Genomic DNA, 18,063 nt, shown 5'->3' with positions numbered 1-18,063 from the left:
GGGGATCTGAAAATAGGAAGGGATTAAAAAAAGAGAAATTTTGGCCCTTCCTGGTGGTGCAGTGGGTTAAAGCGCAGCACTAAGAATCTAAAGCCACTTCAGCATGAGTTCAATCCCTGCCCACATGGTGCATCAGACCTCTCCTGACCTGCCCGCTGCTGCCCTCAGCAGTGTACTTCATCAGTCGTCCTGTTCTGCTCCCAGCTCTGTCTCTGGTGAATCCTCTCACCACCCCTGCACCTCTGACCTGTACCCCAGTTCTGTATGCATAAATAAATCTTTTTTTAAAATTGTGAGTAAAGAAGCCATGGGGGAAGAAAGAAAGTTGGAGCAAGCACCTCAGAAGCAACCTAGAGGGAAAGAAGAGAGCAGAGAAGTGAGAGGAAGGAAGAAACAGGATGAAGGAGAGGATTCATCATAATTCCCATGTTAAAAAAGAGGACTGATGACTCCCATTGATTGAGTGCCCCTTATGTGCCAAGCACTGTGCCAAGATTGTGCATTTATAGTATAGTTGGTACACTAATCCCAAAGCAAATTCAGACTATGACTGATTGTGGGGCTGTGGACCAGAAAACAGACAAACAAAGGGTGTCTACATCTGAGTTCATATGCCTCTCAGGAGGCTAGAGTTAGAACAATTGCTGGGTTAAGCCCAACCCCAGCCCTATATCAGAAGATAGTGCCTCACCAGCTACAGAGGCTAGTCCAGGCACTCAACAAGGAGAGCTGAGTGGAAAACAGAAGCAAACTTAGTCCTGAGCACAGGACAAGCCCCACCGCTTTAGAAATACCATAAATAACTAGAAGGTATAGGTAGTGGCTTTTAAGAATCAGACGTTGTCTCTAGTCCTGCAAGAAAGCTGGCATGACTTTGAAACTGCAGATTCAGGCATTGATGCTCTGTTACCACCGGCATCCTCAAGGGCTGTGTAGCTAAAGGTAAAGAACTCATACTATATTTTCTCATTCGATTCTGGATTATAACTGCATGTGCTGTTCGCAGGAATCTCCATAAGAGAAACATCAGTGACACTCTCACTGTGTCCAGCATGACCATTGTGAAGCGAAAACCAAGTTCTTTCCCTCCACTTCGGCAGAGCAGTATGTTCTGGCAGGTCAGACTGAGGTAGTCATCAGCCAAATGAGAGATGAAGAGTAAAGGAGAGAAGCATAGTATCAGTCCAGGCAGCGATGACCCAGGCAGAAAGGGGTGGCTGGGCACCAAGACCACAGGTGGCCACACTGACCCCATGCAGCTGGACACAGGGAAGGATTTAGAAGCCAAGATCAGGTAAATGGGGGTTCTTGGGGGCCACAGGCCCATTGGTTGGCCTTGGTCTCCTCCACCTGCTGTAGACATACAACACTGGACTTCAGGAGCTTTCTGTCTCTCACAGCTTTACAAGGATGCTGACCGTAAGCCCCCATGTCAGGACATCACAGCCTACAGGATTTATGAAATTTTTTGTTGTTGTTTTGCAGGGCCCTTGTCCCAATGTGATTCATTAATTGATCCATTGCTTCTTAGAGCTACAGGGAGCCTGATAGTTCAGACCATTAAATCCCTTCTGTCAGCCTGACATCACAAGCCTAGCAAGATAATTCATTTGTCCTGATTTGATTTTTCCTTTTCAAGAGGCATCCTTGGCAGCCAGGTCTTCTCATTACAACATGATTCATCTGTATGGTAATTCCCTTTAGAGTTAATCTCTCCCATGTTATTCATCTTTGGAAACATTCAGCTGGACACATCATTTACAGAAAGGCCCATTGCATTCACAACCACAGGGAATTCCTTCCTTCAGCTAGCATTAGCCAAGTTTGCCCTACACTAGACTCAGAGCTCCCAGCTGTGGGAAATATAGACTAGTAGGACTTTACTAACCCCTGCCTGTAAGAGTTCCATTTCAGAAGGAAGATCATGTGGATGTGAGTGCTTATGGGACAGGTAATTTGAGAAGTGCAGTGAGTGATGATAATATGCTCTTCTTAAAACCTAAGGTAATGCTTCTCAAACTTTAGGGAGTGTCAGGATCACGTAGAGGACTCACTGCTATACAGACTGTTTTGCCCCAGCCCCAGAATTTTAGATTCCCTAGATTTGGGATGGGGCTTAAGAATCTGCCTTTCTAACAAGTCCCTGGTGCTGCTGCTGCACAGCTGAAACCATACTTTGTGGACCTGGATCCCAAGCTCCCGATATCTCTTCATTGCCTGTATCATGCTAAGTAGTGTGCTCTGGGATGGAGGCAAAATGTGAAATATGACAGTCTCTGGCCCCTTGGGGACTCACAGCGTGGAGCAGGAGTTAGCAGTGACTTCCCTACTTCACGGAAATGAATGAAGTATGTAGCACCTCCATACAGACAACTAGAAAAGAGAAAACAAAATGTTTCTTTGCTAGAGCCCATGGAGGATACATGGAGAGGCTAAATGTGAATGTAGGGGTAAAATGTAGACTGGAAGAAGTTGTGTGAAATTTATTAATTTAATCCCTGTTAAGTCCCCCTACTGTAAAATGTACTGGGGCATCCTCTCATACACCTTCAATGCTGGCTGTAGTGACAAAGGTTTGGCTTCCTTCTGTAGAGGTCAGTGGCGCAGCTCTGGTTAACTGGCCTGACCTTAGCAAAGTCTTTATTTTTGGCTCCCTGGAACTCAGTTAGTCTGTGTCTCCTACATAGTCTGAATGTTATCAGTGGAATGGAATTCTCTGCTCAAGCATTTGAAAGGAATGTGGAATCAAGAACAGTGGAAGTGACAGCTTGCTACCAAGTCCTACTCCCCACCCCTGCTCCTTGGGTGTCCACGCTGCCTCAGCAACTGACCAGTCCAGATTCTGTTGACTCTGCAGGAGATTTGGCAGGCCTTACAGTATTGCATTTTATTTGGATATACAAATCCATCTGAAATCAAATTTCCAGCATACTCAACCATTTAGATTCCAGAAGTTAGGAAAGGGACCTTTGAGAGCAGCAAAAGGGGTTTCCAAAACACAGCACAAGACTCTTACACTTTGTTCTGTGAGGGAGGCCCTTACATTGTTACCCAGCGTATTAACTCAGAGTTAGCATACTTCAGATAAATGTGATTATTTGTTTTTCTAGCTCAGGGTACTTTAAAAATCACATTATGGGTGAGATAAAGGTGCTATTAAAAGTAAATATATAGTTACAAGTGACAAAGGACAGCTGATATTTTAGGGAAACACTGATAAGAAGGAAGGAAATATGAGCCCCTAACTACACTGCATTAGAGAATAGTGAAATTACCACCACAATTAGGAAATTAACATTGCCCAGCTCCCATTTAAGAAAGCTAGGCATATGAACAGTAACATTAGAAGGGACACTGGAGGTATTATTGGCTGACCCCTCCATATTAAAGAGAAAAATGTGGAGAAAGAGGTGGCATAGTCACAGGGAAGAATTCATCTCTCTTGTAATCATTGTTTGCAAGCATCTTTGCAGTCTCTGTAACTGTAACTCAGTATTTGTTAATTGAAAATTAATTAGAAAAGTCAATGAAAACATGTCCTGTTTTTTAAAGATCCACAGTCATTCCAGATCATTACTTCACAAAAAATATCAGGATGGAGAATGAATTAAACTTCTTAACTCTAAGCTAATCAACAAATGATAGTGGAATGATGTTAAACTACTAGTAAATTTCTCACAACAGGCCCCACATGGTAAGTAGCCTCATTTGGCTACAGACAGTCTGAATACTTTATAAGAATTTGATACCATGTCATGTGATTTTTTTAAACTTGGTATTCAAATACAGGTGACAATACAATGCCACCTATGTGACATTTTGATAAATATGGGGACCATGTGGGCAACATTTGCAACATTGCTCTATAGCTCTCTATTTTAAAAAATCCATTGATGAATCCATTAGATTCATTACCACAAAACTGAAGAAACTGAGCAAAATTTTTGGTGAAGATGCAAAATAGAGAGATTCTTCAGTCAAAAAGTACTAATTGAGAAGCTATAAGAAGTAGTTATTGAGATGTAGATATAGCAATGAAAAAAGAAAGTCTTTGTGAAGCTGACATGCTAGCAGGAGAGACAGTGAACAAAAAGAGAGGGATATATTGTTGCTATAATTACTTCTTTTTTGAAAGTTGTTTCTTTGACTTCAGGAATAGATTTCCCTAACTGTTCAATTTGGTTGTTAGCAGCTCTGGTCTAGGGAGGGAGTCCTGATGCTGAATCCTATCTGTGTGCACATTAGTTCCTTATTTTTAAGTGGTGGTGATAATAAGAGCTCTTCATATGTGTGTCCTGAGGTTTTAGTGAAGTCAGGTCTAGTTCATTTTAAATTCTAAATAAATTCTGTGATTATTATCAGTGTTGTTATTAAGAGTTGTTGGATATGTAAATAACAAGCTTTCTGAGATTTCATAGGTATGTCAACCAATATTGGAACATCATAATTTTCCTTTACAGCCCCAAAAGATAGCTTTTGAAACAGAGCAAATAAAAAATTGACTTAACAAATGCCCCATTTGAGCCAAGCAAAAGTCAAGACAAAGTTCCGTTTAGGCCATGTAGAGGAAGGTGCTTTCTTCCGAGGTCAGTGCTGTGGTGCTGTGGACACAGTATGTTTGACTGCTTCATACTTTTCAGTACACTAAACCCTTTGAGTCTGTCTCTGTCTGAACTACCCAGGCTCTCCTCAGCCTTAGTATGTTTATTTTACTTTGTTTTGGGTCTGAACTGCATGTCCCAGTGCTGGTTTCTGCAAGGCATCCCTCTTTTTTGAGTCACAAGAAACTGCAAATGTTTTCTACGTGTTGTCTAAGAATTGCTTGCTTCTTTGCAAGAAAATCCATAAAATCCAGGTCATTCTGCCCAAATGCAACCCCTGCCATAATGGGAGTAGTATATTTCCATGGAGAGGGTCATTCACCATTCACAGTGTAAATATAGGGACCACATGGGCAATGTTGGCCACATTGACATATATAGCTCTCTATAAAAAATCATAAATCAATAGGAACATAATGATGGTGAAATATAAAAACTTTGACTTCCTTTCTTTCCTCCCTTTTGACAACTTCAGCAACTCCCATAGTTTACATCCAAAATATATCTTCACTATATAAGCAGTTTGCAATTTTTCACTAATGCATTTGACCTCCTAGTTTATTGTCTGTGTTCCCCACTAAAATAAAACTCTTCTTACTTGCTGTTGGATTCCCAGAAGTTGGGCCTCGCCCACTGTACATGCTCAGTAAATGTAAGTCAATTTTTAAATGAATAAACTGGCATATGTCTGTTTGCCAAGCTCACATGCCATGTGTTGTGACATACTGATTTTATCTCAAGAAAGATGTTGGCTCATAAGGGCAGTGGTCTGTCTTGTTTCTAACTGACTTAGATAAGTTATTATTTATATATTTTTCACTTTTTAATTTGAAATTATAGATCCCCATATAAAGGAAACATATTTGGCCATTCATTGACCAAATTATGACCAACTCATTTAATTATTATTTTCAAAAGTTATTTAGGGTAACTATAAAAAGAATTGCCATCAAGAAAAGCATTAAAAATTGTAATGTAATCACCATTTAAAACTCTTCCAAACAATGGTATTTTTTTTTTTTTAATCTCACTGTGTGGATTTTGACTGTGACCTTGTTTAGTGCAGTAGATAAAGCTGGGCCATAGAGCTTGACAAAACTGGACTTCAGTCCTAGGTCAATCTCTTACTATCTGTGTAAAGTTGACCATACTCCATTTCTCTAGACTCTCCCCATCTGCAAAATGAATCAGCCTCATAGAGTTAGTATCTGAATTCAATCTTATACACATAAATACTTATTATTGGGCCAATACATTATCATTGTTAATTAATCTGTGCTTTGTAACAAAACATTTCCAAAACTTAGTGACTTTTCGTAACAGTCATTTTGTTAGCTCCTGTTTCTATGAATTGGCTGAGCAATTCTCCTCATCTGGATTAGCGGATCTTTCTGCTGGGCTGCCCATGAATGTGTGGCAGCAGGAGAGCCTCACTATTGTCTGGCTATTGGCAGGCTTACCACTGAGGTGATAGGAGCAACTGGACTGTGTTTTCTCATCCTCCAGGAACTTGCTCTAACTGTTCCACATGGTAACTGTTTGCAGAGTTCTCAAAAGCAGCTAAGAAAACAAGCCCCAGAGCAAAGGCATTTTTTAATTAACTTTTTAATGAGGTACCTTTTTCTGACATACTTGTGAATCTTTTGACAGTATAAGATTTCTCTGCTCAAGTATGATCTATCACGGTAGTTCTCCTACCATCAAAGAATACACACTCTTACCATAGTCTCTCATACTCTTCCCCACCCCCTCACTATTTTTACCTTCCCTTTCCCCCTCTGGGTGTCTCATATCTATGGTCAGTTTTCAAGGTTCAGCAAAGCACAAGTATTTTTTTTAAAGATTTATTTATTGGTACATACAGAACTGGGGTACAGGCCAGAGGCTCAGGGGCGGCGAGAGGCTTCACCAGAGACAGAGTGGGGAGCAGAATAGGCAGATGGACGAAGTACACTGCTGAGGGGAGCAGTGGGCGGGTCAGGAGAGGTCTGCCTCACCATGTGGTCACCTCCGGGGCAGGCGGGATCGAACTCATGCAGAAGTGGCTTTAGCTTCTCAGTGCTGTGCTTTAACCTGCTGCGCCATCAGGGAGGGCCAAGCACAAGTATTTTTAAGGCTTTTTTGCATCAAGTTTACTAAATTCCTGTTAGTTAAGAAAATCACATGTTAGCCCCACAATGAATGAATGAAATAACTTACCGACATTTTTATTAGGTATCACAATCATCACTGCCATCAGTGTAAAAACTATTATTTGTCAAGCATATCCTTAGTGCCAGGCACAGTGCTACTCACATTATATCCATCAAAGCTTATAACTTTTTACCACAGACTGATGAAATAGCTCATGCTCTCATATCCCCATATGGGAGCAAAAGAAAGTGAGATTAAGGCATAGAATGGCAAATCAACTATTCACGGTCACACAGCTGGGCACAAGAGATCTAGGACTCAGACCAACACCCCACAGCCACACTCTGTTAACTGTTCTGTGCCCCGCCCCCTCTGCCCACTGTATATAGGAGGGATTTTCCATGACTTCTCTTTAATGAGTTCCCTGCACATTACTTACCTGCCAAGACTACATCCACATTTGACATTTTTCTAACAAGCACCTTGAATTCAACATTGTGTGGCTCACTTTTGTTTAGTGTACATAGAAATTGTTGATGTTTTTCTGGTACTTTGTGGTTGTGGGATTAGCAATGGTGATAGCAGGTCAAAGCTTTATTTTTTTTTAAGATTTATTTATTCATATAGAACTGGGGTACAGGCCAGAGATGCGGAGGGTGAGAGGCTTCACCAGAGACAGAGCAGGGAGCAGAACAGGCAGATCAATGAAGTACACTGCTGAGGGGAGCAGCGGGCGGGTCAGGAGAGGTCTGCCACGCCATGTGGTCACTCCAGGGCAGGCAGGAATCGAACTCATGCGGAAGTGGCTTAAGCTTCTCAGTACTGTGCTTTAACCCGCTGCACCACAAGGGAGGGCCCAAAGCTTTATTCTTAGAGCTCTTTATCTCTCTTTTTTACAATGTTGTTCACTTTTGTACAATATTTGGTTTCTCCTTACAGGTGTAATCCCCATTCATCTCTTATTTCTTCAGATAAATCTAAGGCTTAGAAACAAGTAGTGTTAACAATGGTAAATGATCACTCAATATACTCAGAGTATTTATAAATATTAGCAATGAGCTGTCAAGATTATGGCTTTCCATATTCTTGACAACTAGCGTAGATTAGAACACACTAGAGGTGTTCAGTGCATGTTTATTGTACGTGTCTCCATTAATAGTCATATCCCATTTATGCAAGGCCCACTCACATATATACTAGTGACCTGATATTGACCAGTGTGATCATTAGAGAGTCATGGGGACTGACACTAAGTGAGAACTCTGGGCCCATCAATACTACCTGGGCATATACAATGGGGCCAGGTCGTACCATTTTTCAGGAGATTTTGTAACTTGGCATGTGTATGCAGACTTTCCTGATTTCAAATGGTGTCAGATAAAGCTGGTCTTTGGGTGAGTCTGGTCTCTGGCCAGCCAATTTATATCCCCCTATACTAGGCACTTACTGGCATATCTCTATTGCATTGTAACACTACTAAAGGAAAGAGAACCACAGAATAAGGCAAAGATAAAGAAGTGGGAGTTAAGAGGGGATGGAATTCAAGAGAAATGGATGATTTTCTATTTTAGAGATTCCACAGAGGTCAATTATATAAAAATTTTAAAAGTTCTGTTATCAGCAAATTATTTGATGTAACAATATGTTCACAAGTTGTGCTTTTTAAAATGCATATATATAACCACTCTAGTATCTTGTGTTTTTCCTCCCTTGTTTTCATACACAAACACAAAGAGAGAGAGAGACAGTAATTTAAAAAAGAAACCAGGAAAGTGTGTGTATGTGTATACTTTATATATTAAGTAAAGTCAAATGTATATATATATTAACTATATATATATAGTTAATAGCATGAGAAATACTCAGTAAAACAAAAATAAAATAATTTCTTTGCCCTGACTCTTTTGTCTTTAATATTCTAAAATGCAATGTAAATCATCAAAAGGAGAAATACCAAGTTTTTCAAAATTCTGTTACCAAGTATGGTATCAAGTAGTCTGTACTTCATGCAATCCCAGTAGATTTAATGGTTTGAGGGAACTACTTGGGATATCTGGAGAAGAGACTATTGAGACTTTGAGGATCTTTGAAGTCATAATGTGGAAACTGGCATATATATAAGGTGATGAGTGGGGCCATGATGAGCCAATGGCACAATTTGTCAAGGAAAGAAAGTAGGTCAGTCCATTAGCCTTTTATAAGCATCATTCCTCTGCTAAAGACATGTAGTCCACCTCTGATTGATTAAACCTCTGCTTAACGTTCAGGACTCTCCTTTATCAAGTCAATTGAGCTTTCGAATTTCCCAGCTTGTCCTGTTCTCACTCTTCTCTTAAAAACCCTGCTCTACTCACTGTTCTTAGGAAATATTCACTGTTTTCTGATCTCTTCCCTTTTGTTTATCATATGAGTTGCCTCCCCCAGAGGTTCTAATTTGAGCTATGCCTTTTTTCCAAAGCACAGAACAAATCTGCTTTTCCTCTGAAACCTTTAGCCATCAACCCTCACAGTGAGTTTCTCTTCCTCAACTTCTGTAGCATTTATTTCTGAAGGATTTGTTTGAGACTTAGTGTGTTTGGAAGTTGCCTATCTAATTTAGAGCTGAGAGAAGAAAGGTATGTCCTGACTCTGAAGCTCTGAACCCCCCATTTGCCCTCACAGTACACCCAAATAAGGTTAAAATGATATTATCCGGCAGCACATAAGAACAACAGTATAACCCCTTCATGCTGAATTGCATAGACTGTATTCTTTTTCTGTATAACTACATGTTATTCATTGAAGGCAGAGCAGTCCATTCTGTTCCTGCCCAATAGTAATGGGAACTATTTCTACATACCAAGTAGAGAATTTTACATGTATTATCTTCATGAGCCCCACAACATCCCTCAGAATAGGAGTTATTCCCATTTCACAGAAGAGGAATGTGTCTCTAAACATGCAAGTCAGCTTACTGAGGTTCATGACTAGCTTGCAGTTAGTCAAGGCAAAGCCAGGTGTAATCCTTATACCTGACCCCAAAGTGTGGGTTCTCTCTTTCCTTGCATATCATGTCCATGGCCACATTGGATACCAGAATTTTTTTTAATACTTATTTATCTATGCATATAGAAGTGGGGTACAGGCCAGAGGTGTGGGGGAGTGGGAGAATTCACCAGAGACAGAGTGGGGAGCAGAACAGACAGATATACTGAAATACACTGCTAAGGGAGCAACAGGTGGGTCAGGAGAGGTCTGACAAGCCATGTGGATCCCTTCCCTGGCCAGAGATCGAGCTCATGCTGCAGCGGCTGTGGCAGCTTCATAGTGCTGTGTTTTAACCCGTTCCACACCAGGGAAAGCCTGGATACCAAAAATTTGATAACAGTGAATTAAAGCTAGTAATTCACCCTCTGCCTCTAAGTAACAAGTATATACCAGTAGACAGAGACAGAATAGATAGTTGTAGGTTATGGATTAGTTGTAGGCTATCTAAAGAATAGAAATCTAGTTAGGGTCAGCACAGTTTAATTATCATGGGTGTTCTAGCTACAGTCTAGGATCTCTCAAGGACCTTGCACAGGTCAGCAGGGCTCCCCTTGAATGCCCATAGGACCTGGTTAAGGTGAGACTGGGAATATCAAGCATCATGGGGATGTCTGCATGACCTGGAGAGTAACCAAGGGTCTTCTTTTTTCTAGTCACTCACCAGAGAGACTCACCTCCTTTCCACAGTATTGCAGGCTCTTTGGTAATCTCCCTTTCTAGACTGTGAATTCTTTGAGGGGAAACATTATTGGCCCCTAAAGACATAATAACTAATTTTTAATCTGATAAATAAGTGGCAAGTCAACCAAGGCAAGGTGGTCAAGGTAACATGGTAGACACAATATAATAAGCCTTCATTCCATCATCAGAAAGCTAGATTAAGCCCTTGTTATGTTTCCTTTTCCCCTGTTATTTAAACACTACCCAGAAGTCTCTGGCTTCTCAGCATGCTTGACAAATCTTAAAACCTCCCTAAAATAGTGTCAAACCTCAAAATTTTTCAAGCCTCCAATTCTAAATTAAATAATGAAACCCTGCCACTATACAAAAAGCAAGTATTGTCCTTTGCAAACACCCCACGTCTTTCAGAGTGGTGCCACAAAGCAAGAGTTATGTAAATGTATTTTAAATAATTGCATTGGGGTGGATTAGAATTATGGTTGGGAATCTGTCCTACTAGTCTTGATCGTAAGTCTCTAGAGATAATTCTTAGAGAATTCAGGTGATAAAGGAGAGGAGATCAGACTAGTGATTGAGATAGAACAGGAAGAGTGGGCAGGATCTGTCAATTCATTGGTTATGGGAGGTGAGGGAAGAAGAGAGAAAAAGATTTAGAAGACTTTGCTCCAAGCTATGGATTGAAAGATTATGCCCAAGAGATTAGCTGTAGAAGTTTTCCTTCCCTGTGACCCTCTCACTCTCACTTTAGTCTGAGTATGAAGAAAAGATTCCTCATGAATGTAAAGCTGAAGGTCTGTGAGGCCTGGAGACTGTGAAAATTGCTCAGGAGAGTCCAATAGGACACAAAGGAAATATTTGTCCTTGTCCCTCTGCAGAAGTGATTTGCTCTGCTGAGGAGAAGGAAGAGAAGAAATTTGAGCTGAATATATTTTTGGTTGGTACAACTTGTAAGTGTTCTGTTTGATAGCAGAGTTGTTTAAATGGCCTATTTCATAACTACACATAGCTTTTCCAAATAAATGGTGTCTGTAGAATGTTCAGGTTAATGCATTAGTCCAGTGCTCAAGAGTGTTTGTGCTCAGAGCAACTGAGCCTTCTCTCTTAATAAGTCATCTTGGCATTTTGTCAACAAGTTAATTTGCTTTTCTAAGAAACTAGATTAATACTTCCTGTACTGTGTGCTATTCACAGATCTACAATGCAGTGAGAAGGGGAAAAGAAACAGAAGATACAACTGGATCTCTTCTCCACTTCTTCCTAAAGCTCCCAACCACGGAGGCAGCCCATGAAAGGATTAGCATTGGTCCGTGCTTAAAGCAGCGTGTCCGGGATACCGTATGTGAGTATCGTGCTACCCTGCAAAGGACTTCCATATCTCACTACATCACCGGCTCTCTCCTAGAAGCGACTACGTCTTTAGGAGCAAGAAGTGGCCTACTCAGTACTTTCGGAGGATCCACAGGACGAATGATGCTGAAAGGTAATGTCTGAAGTTTCACTTTCAACCTTTTATCTTTGCATGCAGGAAGGAATCTAAGTTAACACTTATGTATCTGATGGAAGATTAAATTTACTTATCAGCAACTTTAAATACAGGTGAGAGAATATAAAAAGTTAGACCTTTTCAAAGTCCTGTTAAGATATAGGCATTATGTATAATGAGCATTAAGGTTTTAATGTTTCTTTTTCAAAAAGAAGTAAATGGTTAAAAGTTATTTTTAACATTTTTAAAAAGGTATTCTCCTAGTGGTGGCTCATGACAGGTGATAGTTACTATGGTAACAAGCTCTTCAGCGAATGTGGTCATGTAGTCAAAATGAGAGCCAACAATGGTTGGCGTAGAGTTCTCCCTAACAGAATCAGAAAGTGGAAGGCCGCCTTCCAGTGATGCCCATCTTAAGAGACAGATATCAGGCATCCTGCTAAAAATTAAAAATCAGTAGAAAATGAGGTCTCTTGGCAGTTGTGCCTCCCAGCTTCTTCCCACGAAGAGCAGACAGGCAGGTCAGAAATGGCAGTGCACCCGAGCGCCTCGGAGATTTGTGCACCACACAGCTGTCACAACCCGCTTGGCAACCTTCCCCTGCAGGAAGCTGCCAGCCAGACAGGGACCACGCAGAGCAGTGTTCCACTGCCTGGGAGCTGCCAAGAGCGCGATCTGACGTCTGGCTCTTCCTCCCAAGGACAGCCACTGTCGTCCCTCCTCAGCACACCCAGACCCGAGGCACAGGCCTGGGACCCTTACCCTCAACCTCCCCAGCCCTTGTATATCCCTTGAGCTCATGGGGAAGAGTTATATGTCCCTCTGTGTAGAACAGGGTATCATGTTGGTTTGTTGTCTGGAGTGACCTGAACTTCTGTGAGTGGGTTATAAATGATGAAGGAATAAAAAACCTCAAGATGTGGGAACACTAAGCCAAGGGGTTAAAAATAGACTAAAGCGTAAAAACTTGGTTTCATATGTTCTTCATTCACTCAACATGGTTCTTTTGTGTTTTTGTTTTTTTTTCCTGAGCCCCTACCAGGTGTGAGGTGCTGGGTAGGGGTCAAACCACAGCGCTTGCCTTAATGGGTCTTAGAGTATCTGGGAGGTTAAACACTTTCCCTGTGAACAGCACTCAAGATTTCTCTGTGGTACGACTTCTGGTGACTGCCAAGCTTACCTCTGCATCACTGCTCTTTCTGGGAAGTAGGGTTGAGATGGGCATGTGGAGTGGGCATTGCTTCAGTGTTTGTGACTCTAGATGATGGCTCCATCTTGTCATTTAATCAGGCCATGTTTTTCAGACACCCGCTCTGTGCCCAGCAGGGAATAATTATTATGGGAGATCCTAATGAGGTGCAAGTCGTTGGCCTTAAGTTCATTATGACCCTAACAAGAAAGCCAGACTTGCATGTATCAAGTAATCAAAAAGTAGTATGACACTACAGAGACTCAGGCTGACTAACGTGGAAGTAGCTCTACGTGATCAAAGAGCTTGGTGAGGGAATTAGTGTTCGTGGTGACAAAAGGACTAATCTCAAACAAACAAAGAAAAATCAATAAAATAAATGCCACTTTCCTTCTTCTCCATTAATTACAAAGGGACATATTTCTAGTTCTTACCCAGGTAGACTGCCTTCAGCCTGACACAGACCATTCAGGACAAAAAGAGGCTCATGGTTAGTGTGTCTGTTTATCTCAGTTGCCATTTGCATGACCTGATTCAGATCAGAAACTCACAGATCCATCCCCCTACTCTGAGACTCACTGGGCCATCAGCTAGAATGTTGGCTTTAAATTGTCATTTTATGTAAGAGTTGGGAACCGGTTTGTTAGTTTGTTTTTCCTACTATGCATTTCTCTAATTGTTTCTGACATTTCTCTGGAGGTAATATTTCCTGAGTAATACAATTAGATAGCTGGTTCCTGCTCCAGGCTCACTTCTATAGTTCCTGGCTTGCTCACTGAGAACCATTTTCAACGTCAGTGCCTTCTCCCTTGATGTTTTCAAAGTCTGTATGTACCATAGTGAACCATGGTTCTTCATGATGCAGTGGGAGAAAATACATCAAGAAACCATATGAATGTTTGAAGTCACAGAGTGTTTCTAGAATCTATAGGTTCAGCATGTTGACTAGTTGGGGCTTGGGCTCTGTAGGTGGTCTAGAGGGTCTGTTCGCTGTGACTGGGTTGTCTACCTCTCCTACTGTTTAGTGTGTGTCCTGTGGCATAAAATTGTCCAACAGCTTTCAGCTCTGTATTACTAGTAAAAGTCTATGGACTGGTATCTGTGGGGCACACTCAGTGCCCAGTTCATAAATGGTTTGTGTTCCAGTTTAATTTCTCAGGAGCTGCGTGGAACTTGGAATGCTTTCCTGGAGCAGGGGTATTGTGATTTGGTTCCCAGACTTTAGTCTTCAAAAACCTCTTTAACATAATAGTTAAAATGTACATACGTCCCATGAAATAAAAATCAAAATGTGATTACTAGAGCACTAGGAATCAGCCTCCTAGAACAATAAAATATAGTGAGTTAAAAGGATATTTCTTATTAAAGAAAATAGTCTAAATTAAGATGAGTACAGAGTTCAAGTACAACTTTTATGGGTTTTTTGAGAAGAACTTTGATCTCAATTGCAAGATCTCAATTGCAAATGGCAATTGAGATCAACAGACACACTAACCAGGAGCCTCTTTTTGTCCTGAATGGTCTGTGTCAGGCTGGAGGCAGTCTACCTGGGTAAGAACTAGAAATATGTCCCTTTGTAATTAATGGAGAAGAAGGAAAGTGGCATTTATTTTATTGATTTTTCTTTGTTTGTTTGAGGTCAGTCCTTTTGTCACCACGAACACTAATTCCCTCACCAAGCTCTTTGATCACGTAGAGCTACTTCCACGCTAGTCAGCCTGTAAGTCTCTGTAGTCTCATACTACTTTTTGATTACTTGATACATGCAAGTCTGGCTTTTCTTATGGTTCTTTTCTTATGGCTGATTACATCTCAAGACTCATACCCATATGAATGAATAAGAAAATTATTGTACAGTAAATTTTCTTTTTTTTAATGGGAAGCTTTATAAATGGAATGAAGAAGGAAAAAGGGAGGTAGGGAAGAGTTTCTAAAAAAACTTTTTTTCCCAGAGAGAGCATAAGAAAGAGTCAAAAAGAATGACATCTTTTATTAGGGCAATCATGTTTGAAGTGAATTAAGTAGAGTTGAGAAAGGCAGAGGAAAGGAGGAGGGTGAGAGAAAAATGCTGTATGATTCCATCATTATGAAATCTTAAAATAGTCAAACTCAAATGCACAGAAAGTGGAAAGGTCATTGCCAAGAGCTGGGGGTGTGGGGGCGGGGAGGAGACCTGCAGGAGGCAGGGGACTGGGAAGCTATTCCTTCATGGGTGTAGAGTTCAGTTTTGCAGATGAAAGTTCTGGAGATGGGTGGTGGTGATGGCTGCACAACAATTATGAACAGGCTTACTACCACTGAGCTATACTCTTTTTTTTTTTTTCATGCTTTTTCCCCCTTTTATTTATTTACTTGTTTTTACATCATTCTTCATTTTGTGCATTTTTTCCATCTTGGTTGTAATCCCCATGGACTTCCCCCCACCAGTTCACCCATGTGCCATCACTATAGTTGAACTATACTCTTACAAGTGGCTGAGATGTTAGAATATTTTTTTATATCTTACTACAAAAAAGTTGAAATATTCAAAGAGGAGGAGGAACATGTTATGCAGATCCTTGGCCCCAAGTCTAAAGCTTTATAGAGAACAGAATTCATAGAAAGGAAATCTGAAGACAGGTAGTTTTTCATATGATCTCAAGGTGACCCAAGACAACTTACCTTTAGCAGTTGGTTATGACTAAAGGTGAGGCTTGGACAGCCTGCAGTAGGTAAGGACAAGAGGGGGAAATGTGCATCCCCCATCTTCACAGAGCACTAACAAGACATATGGTAACTCAGAGATTAACTGGCTAGAGTTCTGTACCCTAACAACTTCCCAAAGCCTACAGGCTACGGCTAACTCTCCAGCATCTCCATGAACTTACATATCTCCAGCAGTCCAGGTGGTTCAAGAAAGATAGGCAGCAACCATTCCACAAGCATTCCTGGTTTTGTGCCTTCAGAACCACCAAAGATGGTCTCTCTGCTCAGCTGAAAATATGCCAAATAATGAGAAACGTTTCTGAAATGAAACACTGATCAGCAAAAACATGCTTCTCAAGGCTATGCTGTCTCAGAATGGAGAGCTTACGCCATCTTCTTAGGAGACATCCACTATCTTGGTAAACTTAAGACTTTTCTGCTTGCCACTGGGTGTCCTCCTTCCATCGGCATGAATCTTAGTAGAATCAACTCCCTATAGCAATGGCGTTCTATAGAAATATTGTCTATCAGGAAGAAGTTTTCTAAATCATTCATCTGTCTTTGTTTCTTTATTCCAAAATGCTACTTGTTTAAAAGCTACAAAAGTGAGGGTAAGTAAAAAGAGCACGATAGTTGACAATAAGGTAATGCACAGACATAGCAAAATTGAAATACAAAGTAGTGATAGGAAGAGGATTTTTCTATATAAGAGTACTAAGTGTTTTCAAATATGCAGATTGCACCAACCAAAACAGTAAATTTAATACATTAAATTCCATTTTTTCTTCCCATGTTGATAAATTAAGGACTTACTGTTTACATATAGGCAGGACAAAAGCTTAATTGCCCAAATTTAATTTATGTGGTGGAAAACAAAATGCCATTGTCCACTTTTGTCCAGTCTTGATATGTATATATAAAATAGCTGTAAAATTACAGGTGATATACACTTAAATAGGTAGTAATATTAAAACAAAAAGTTTCCTAATCTAATGTTCTTATTTTAAAGTAGAATTACTTTGTTTCTAATAGAAAGGCCTAACAAATTTTCTAATTTTATGTTATTTTATTTTTCTGCATTAAGTACATTCAATTGAAGTCCTTTTCTAGACAATAATAATAATAATCGTAATAGGAATACACACACATTTGACCTGTTGACTGTATCTCATAAATAATTTGGTTTATAAAGGCTGTCTTAGTTGACTTCCCCATAGTCAAAACAGTTACCCTTTCCATGCTTATCAGGCCTGGGAAGGCAAGTGCATATTTCTAATTCCAAGAATTAAGTTTATTTAAAGAAACCTCCGACTTATATAGTATTGTGACCATGAAATTATTTTCTAGATGGTTAAAGTGTGTTTGAGTATCATGTGAAGTTTGTTTTATTACCAGTTACTCAGCTAAGAAGTTTCATTTGCTGCTATGTCACCTCCAGAAAAAATGAAAAATATCACGTCTGTAAGTCTTCAATTCATAAAATAATATCGCTCACTTCAGAGAAAATGTAATGTTACAGTTCAGGTCTGTTGAGGTAACCCCTACTATCCTAGTAGAATTCATCAAGTGCTGGGCTACTCAGTGGCAGGGTTACCCCTAGGACCTTCCATGTTCTCTGTGTGAACTCCTCTCCCCTCTTCCCAGGTATCTGCTGCCCTGGGATCCCAGAGCCTCCCCTAACTATGCCAGCCTACCTTTCCTCACTTATGAAAGATAAAAACATAATCTCCTTTTATTTTTTTCCTGCAGTGGGTCCCAGTGAAGCCTTGTAAAGAATGACCTGGTGGTTTAGACAGAGACCTAGTTGACTAGTGAGGGGCTTTCTCCTGGAGGACAGAGAGCAGGGGAGAAGCTGGTGGATGCAGGACTGGGCACACAGGTGCAAAGGCCTGAGACACAATGTGTTCAGAAACAGCTGGTCTTCCAGGTTGTTCTGACCCAGGCCTGAGTGGGCAGTACAGAACGTAAGTAGGACATAGGTCTGGGGTGCAAGTGAAAGGAGGCCTCCAGTTCAAAGTAAAACTCTGATGTGATCAGAGTGAGCTTCTAGAAAGATCTATCTGGCTGCAGTGTGAGGTGCAGCTTCTTAGAGTGTCATCCTCAGCCTGCCTGATTCAGGATCAGCCATGTATAGCTTTCTGGGCTTCTGGATTAGAAGTTTCTGATACTTCTGATGTTCTTGGTGTTCTGAACATGGTTATGGAAAGGCAGTGAGAACTGGAAGCATTTAGGAGGCCTTGGCTAGAACAGATTTCTGGAAGGGC

The 18,063-nt window shown here is 40.7% G+C and overlaps 1 protein-coding gene across 1 annotated transcript in view; it reads left to right on the top strand.

Annotated features, from left to right (window-relative positions):
- Positions 1-18,063, top strand: part of PLCE1 (phospholipase C, epsilon 1) — a 209,878-nt gene that overhangs the window by 65,475 nt on the left and 126,340 nt on the right. Inside the window, exon 2 of the mRNA XM_004680608.2 lies at positions 11,634-11,922. Coding sequence (XP_004680665.1) covers positions 11,634-11,922 — 289 coding nt within the window. The remainder of the gene's footprint in view (positions 1-11,633; positions 11,923-18,063) is intronic.

This window comes from Condylura cristata, unplaced genomic scaffold, assembly GCF_000260355.1.
Source record: "Condylura cristata isolate star-nosed mole 26May11 unplaced genomic scaffold, ConCri1.0 scaffold00011, whole genome shotgun sequence".
NCBI classification, from domain to species: Eukaryota; Metazoa; Chordata; class Mammalia; order Eulipotyphla; family Talpidae; genus Condylura; species Condylura cristata.
Note: the sequence above shows the minus strand (reverse complement) of the source record. Positions and strands in the feature narration are given on the sequence as shown.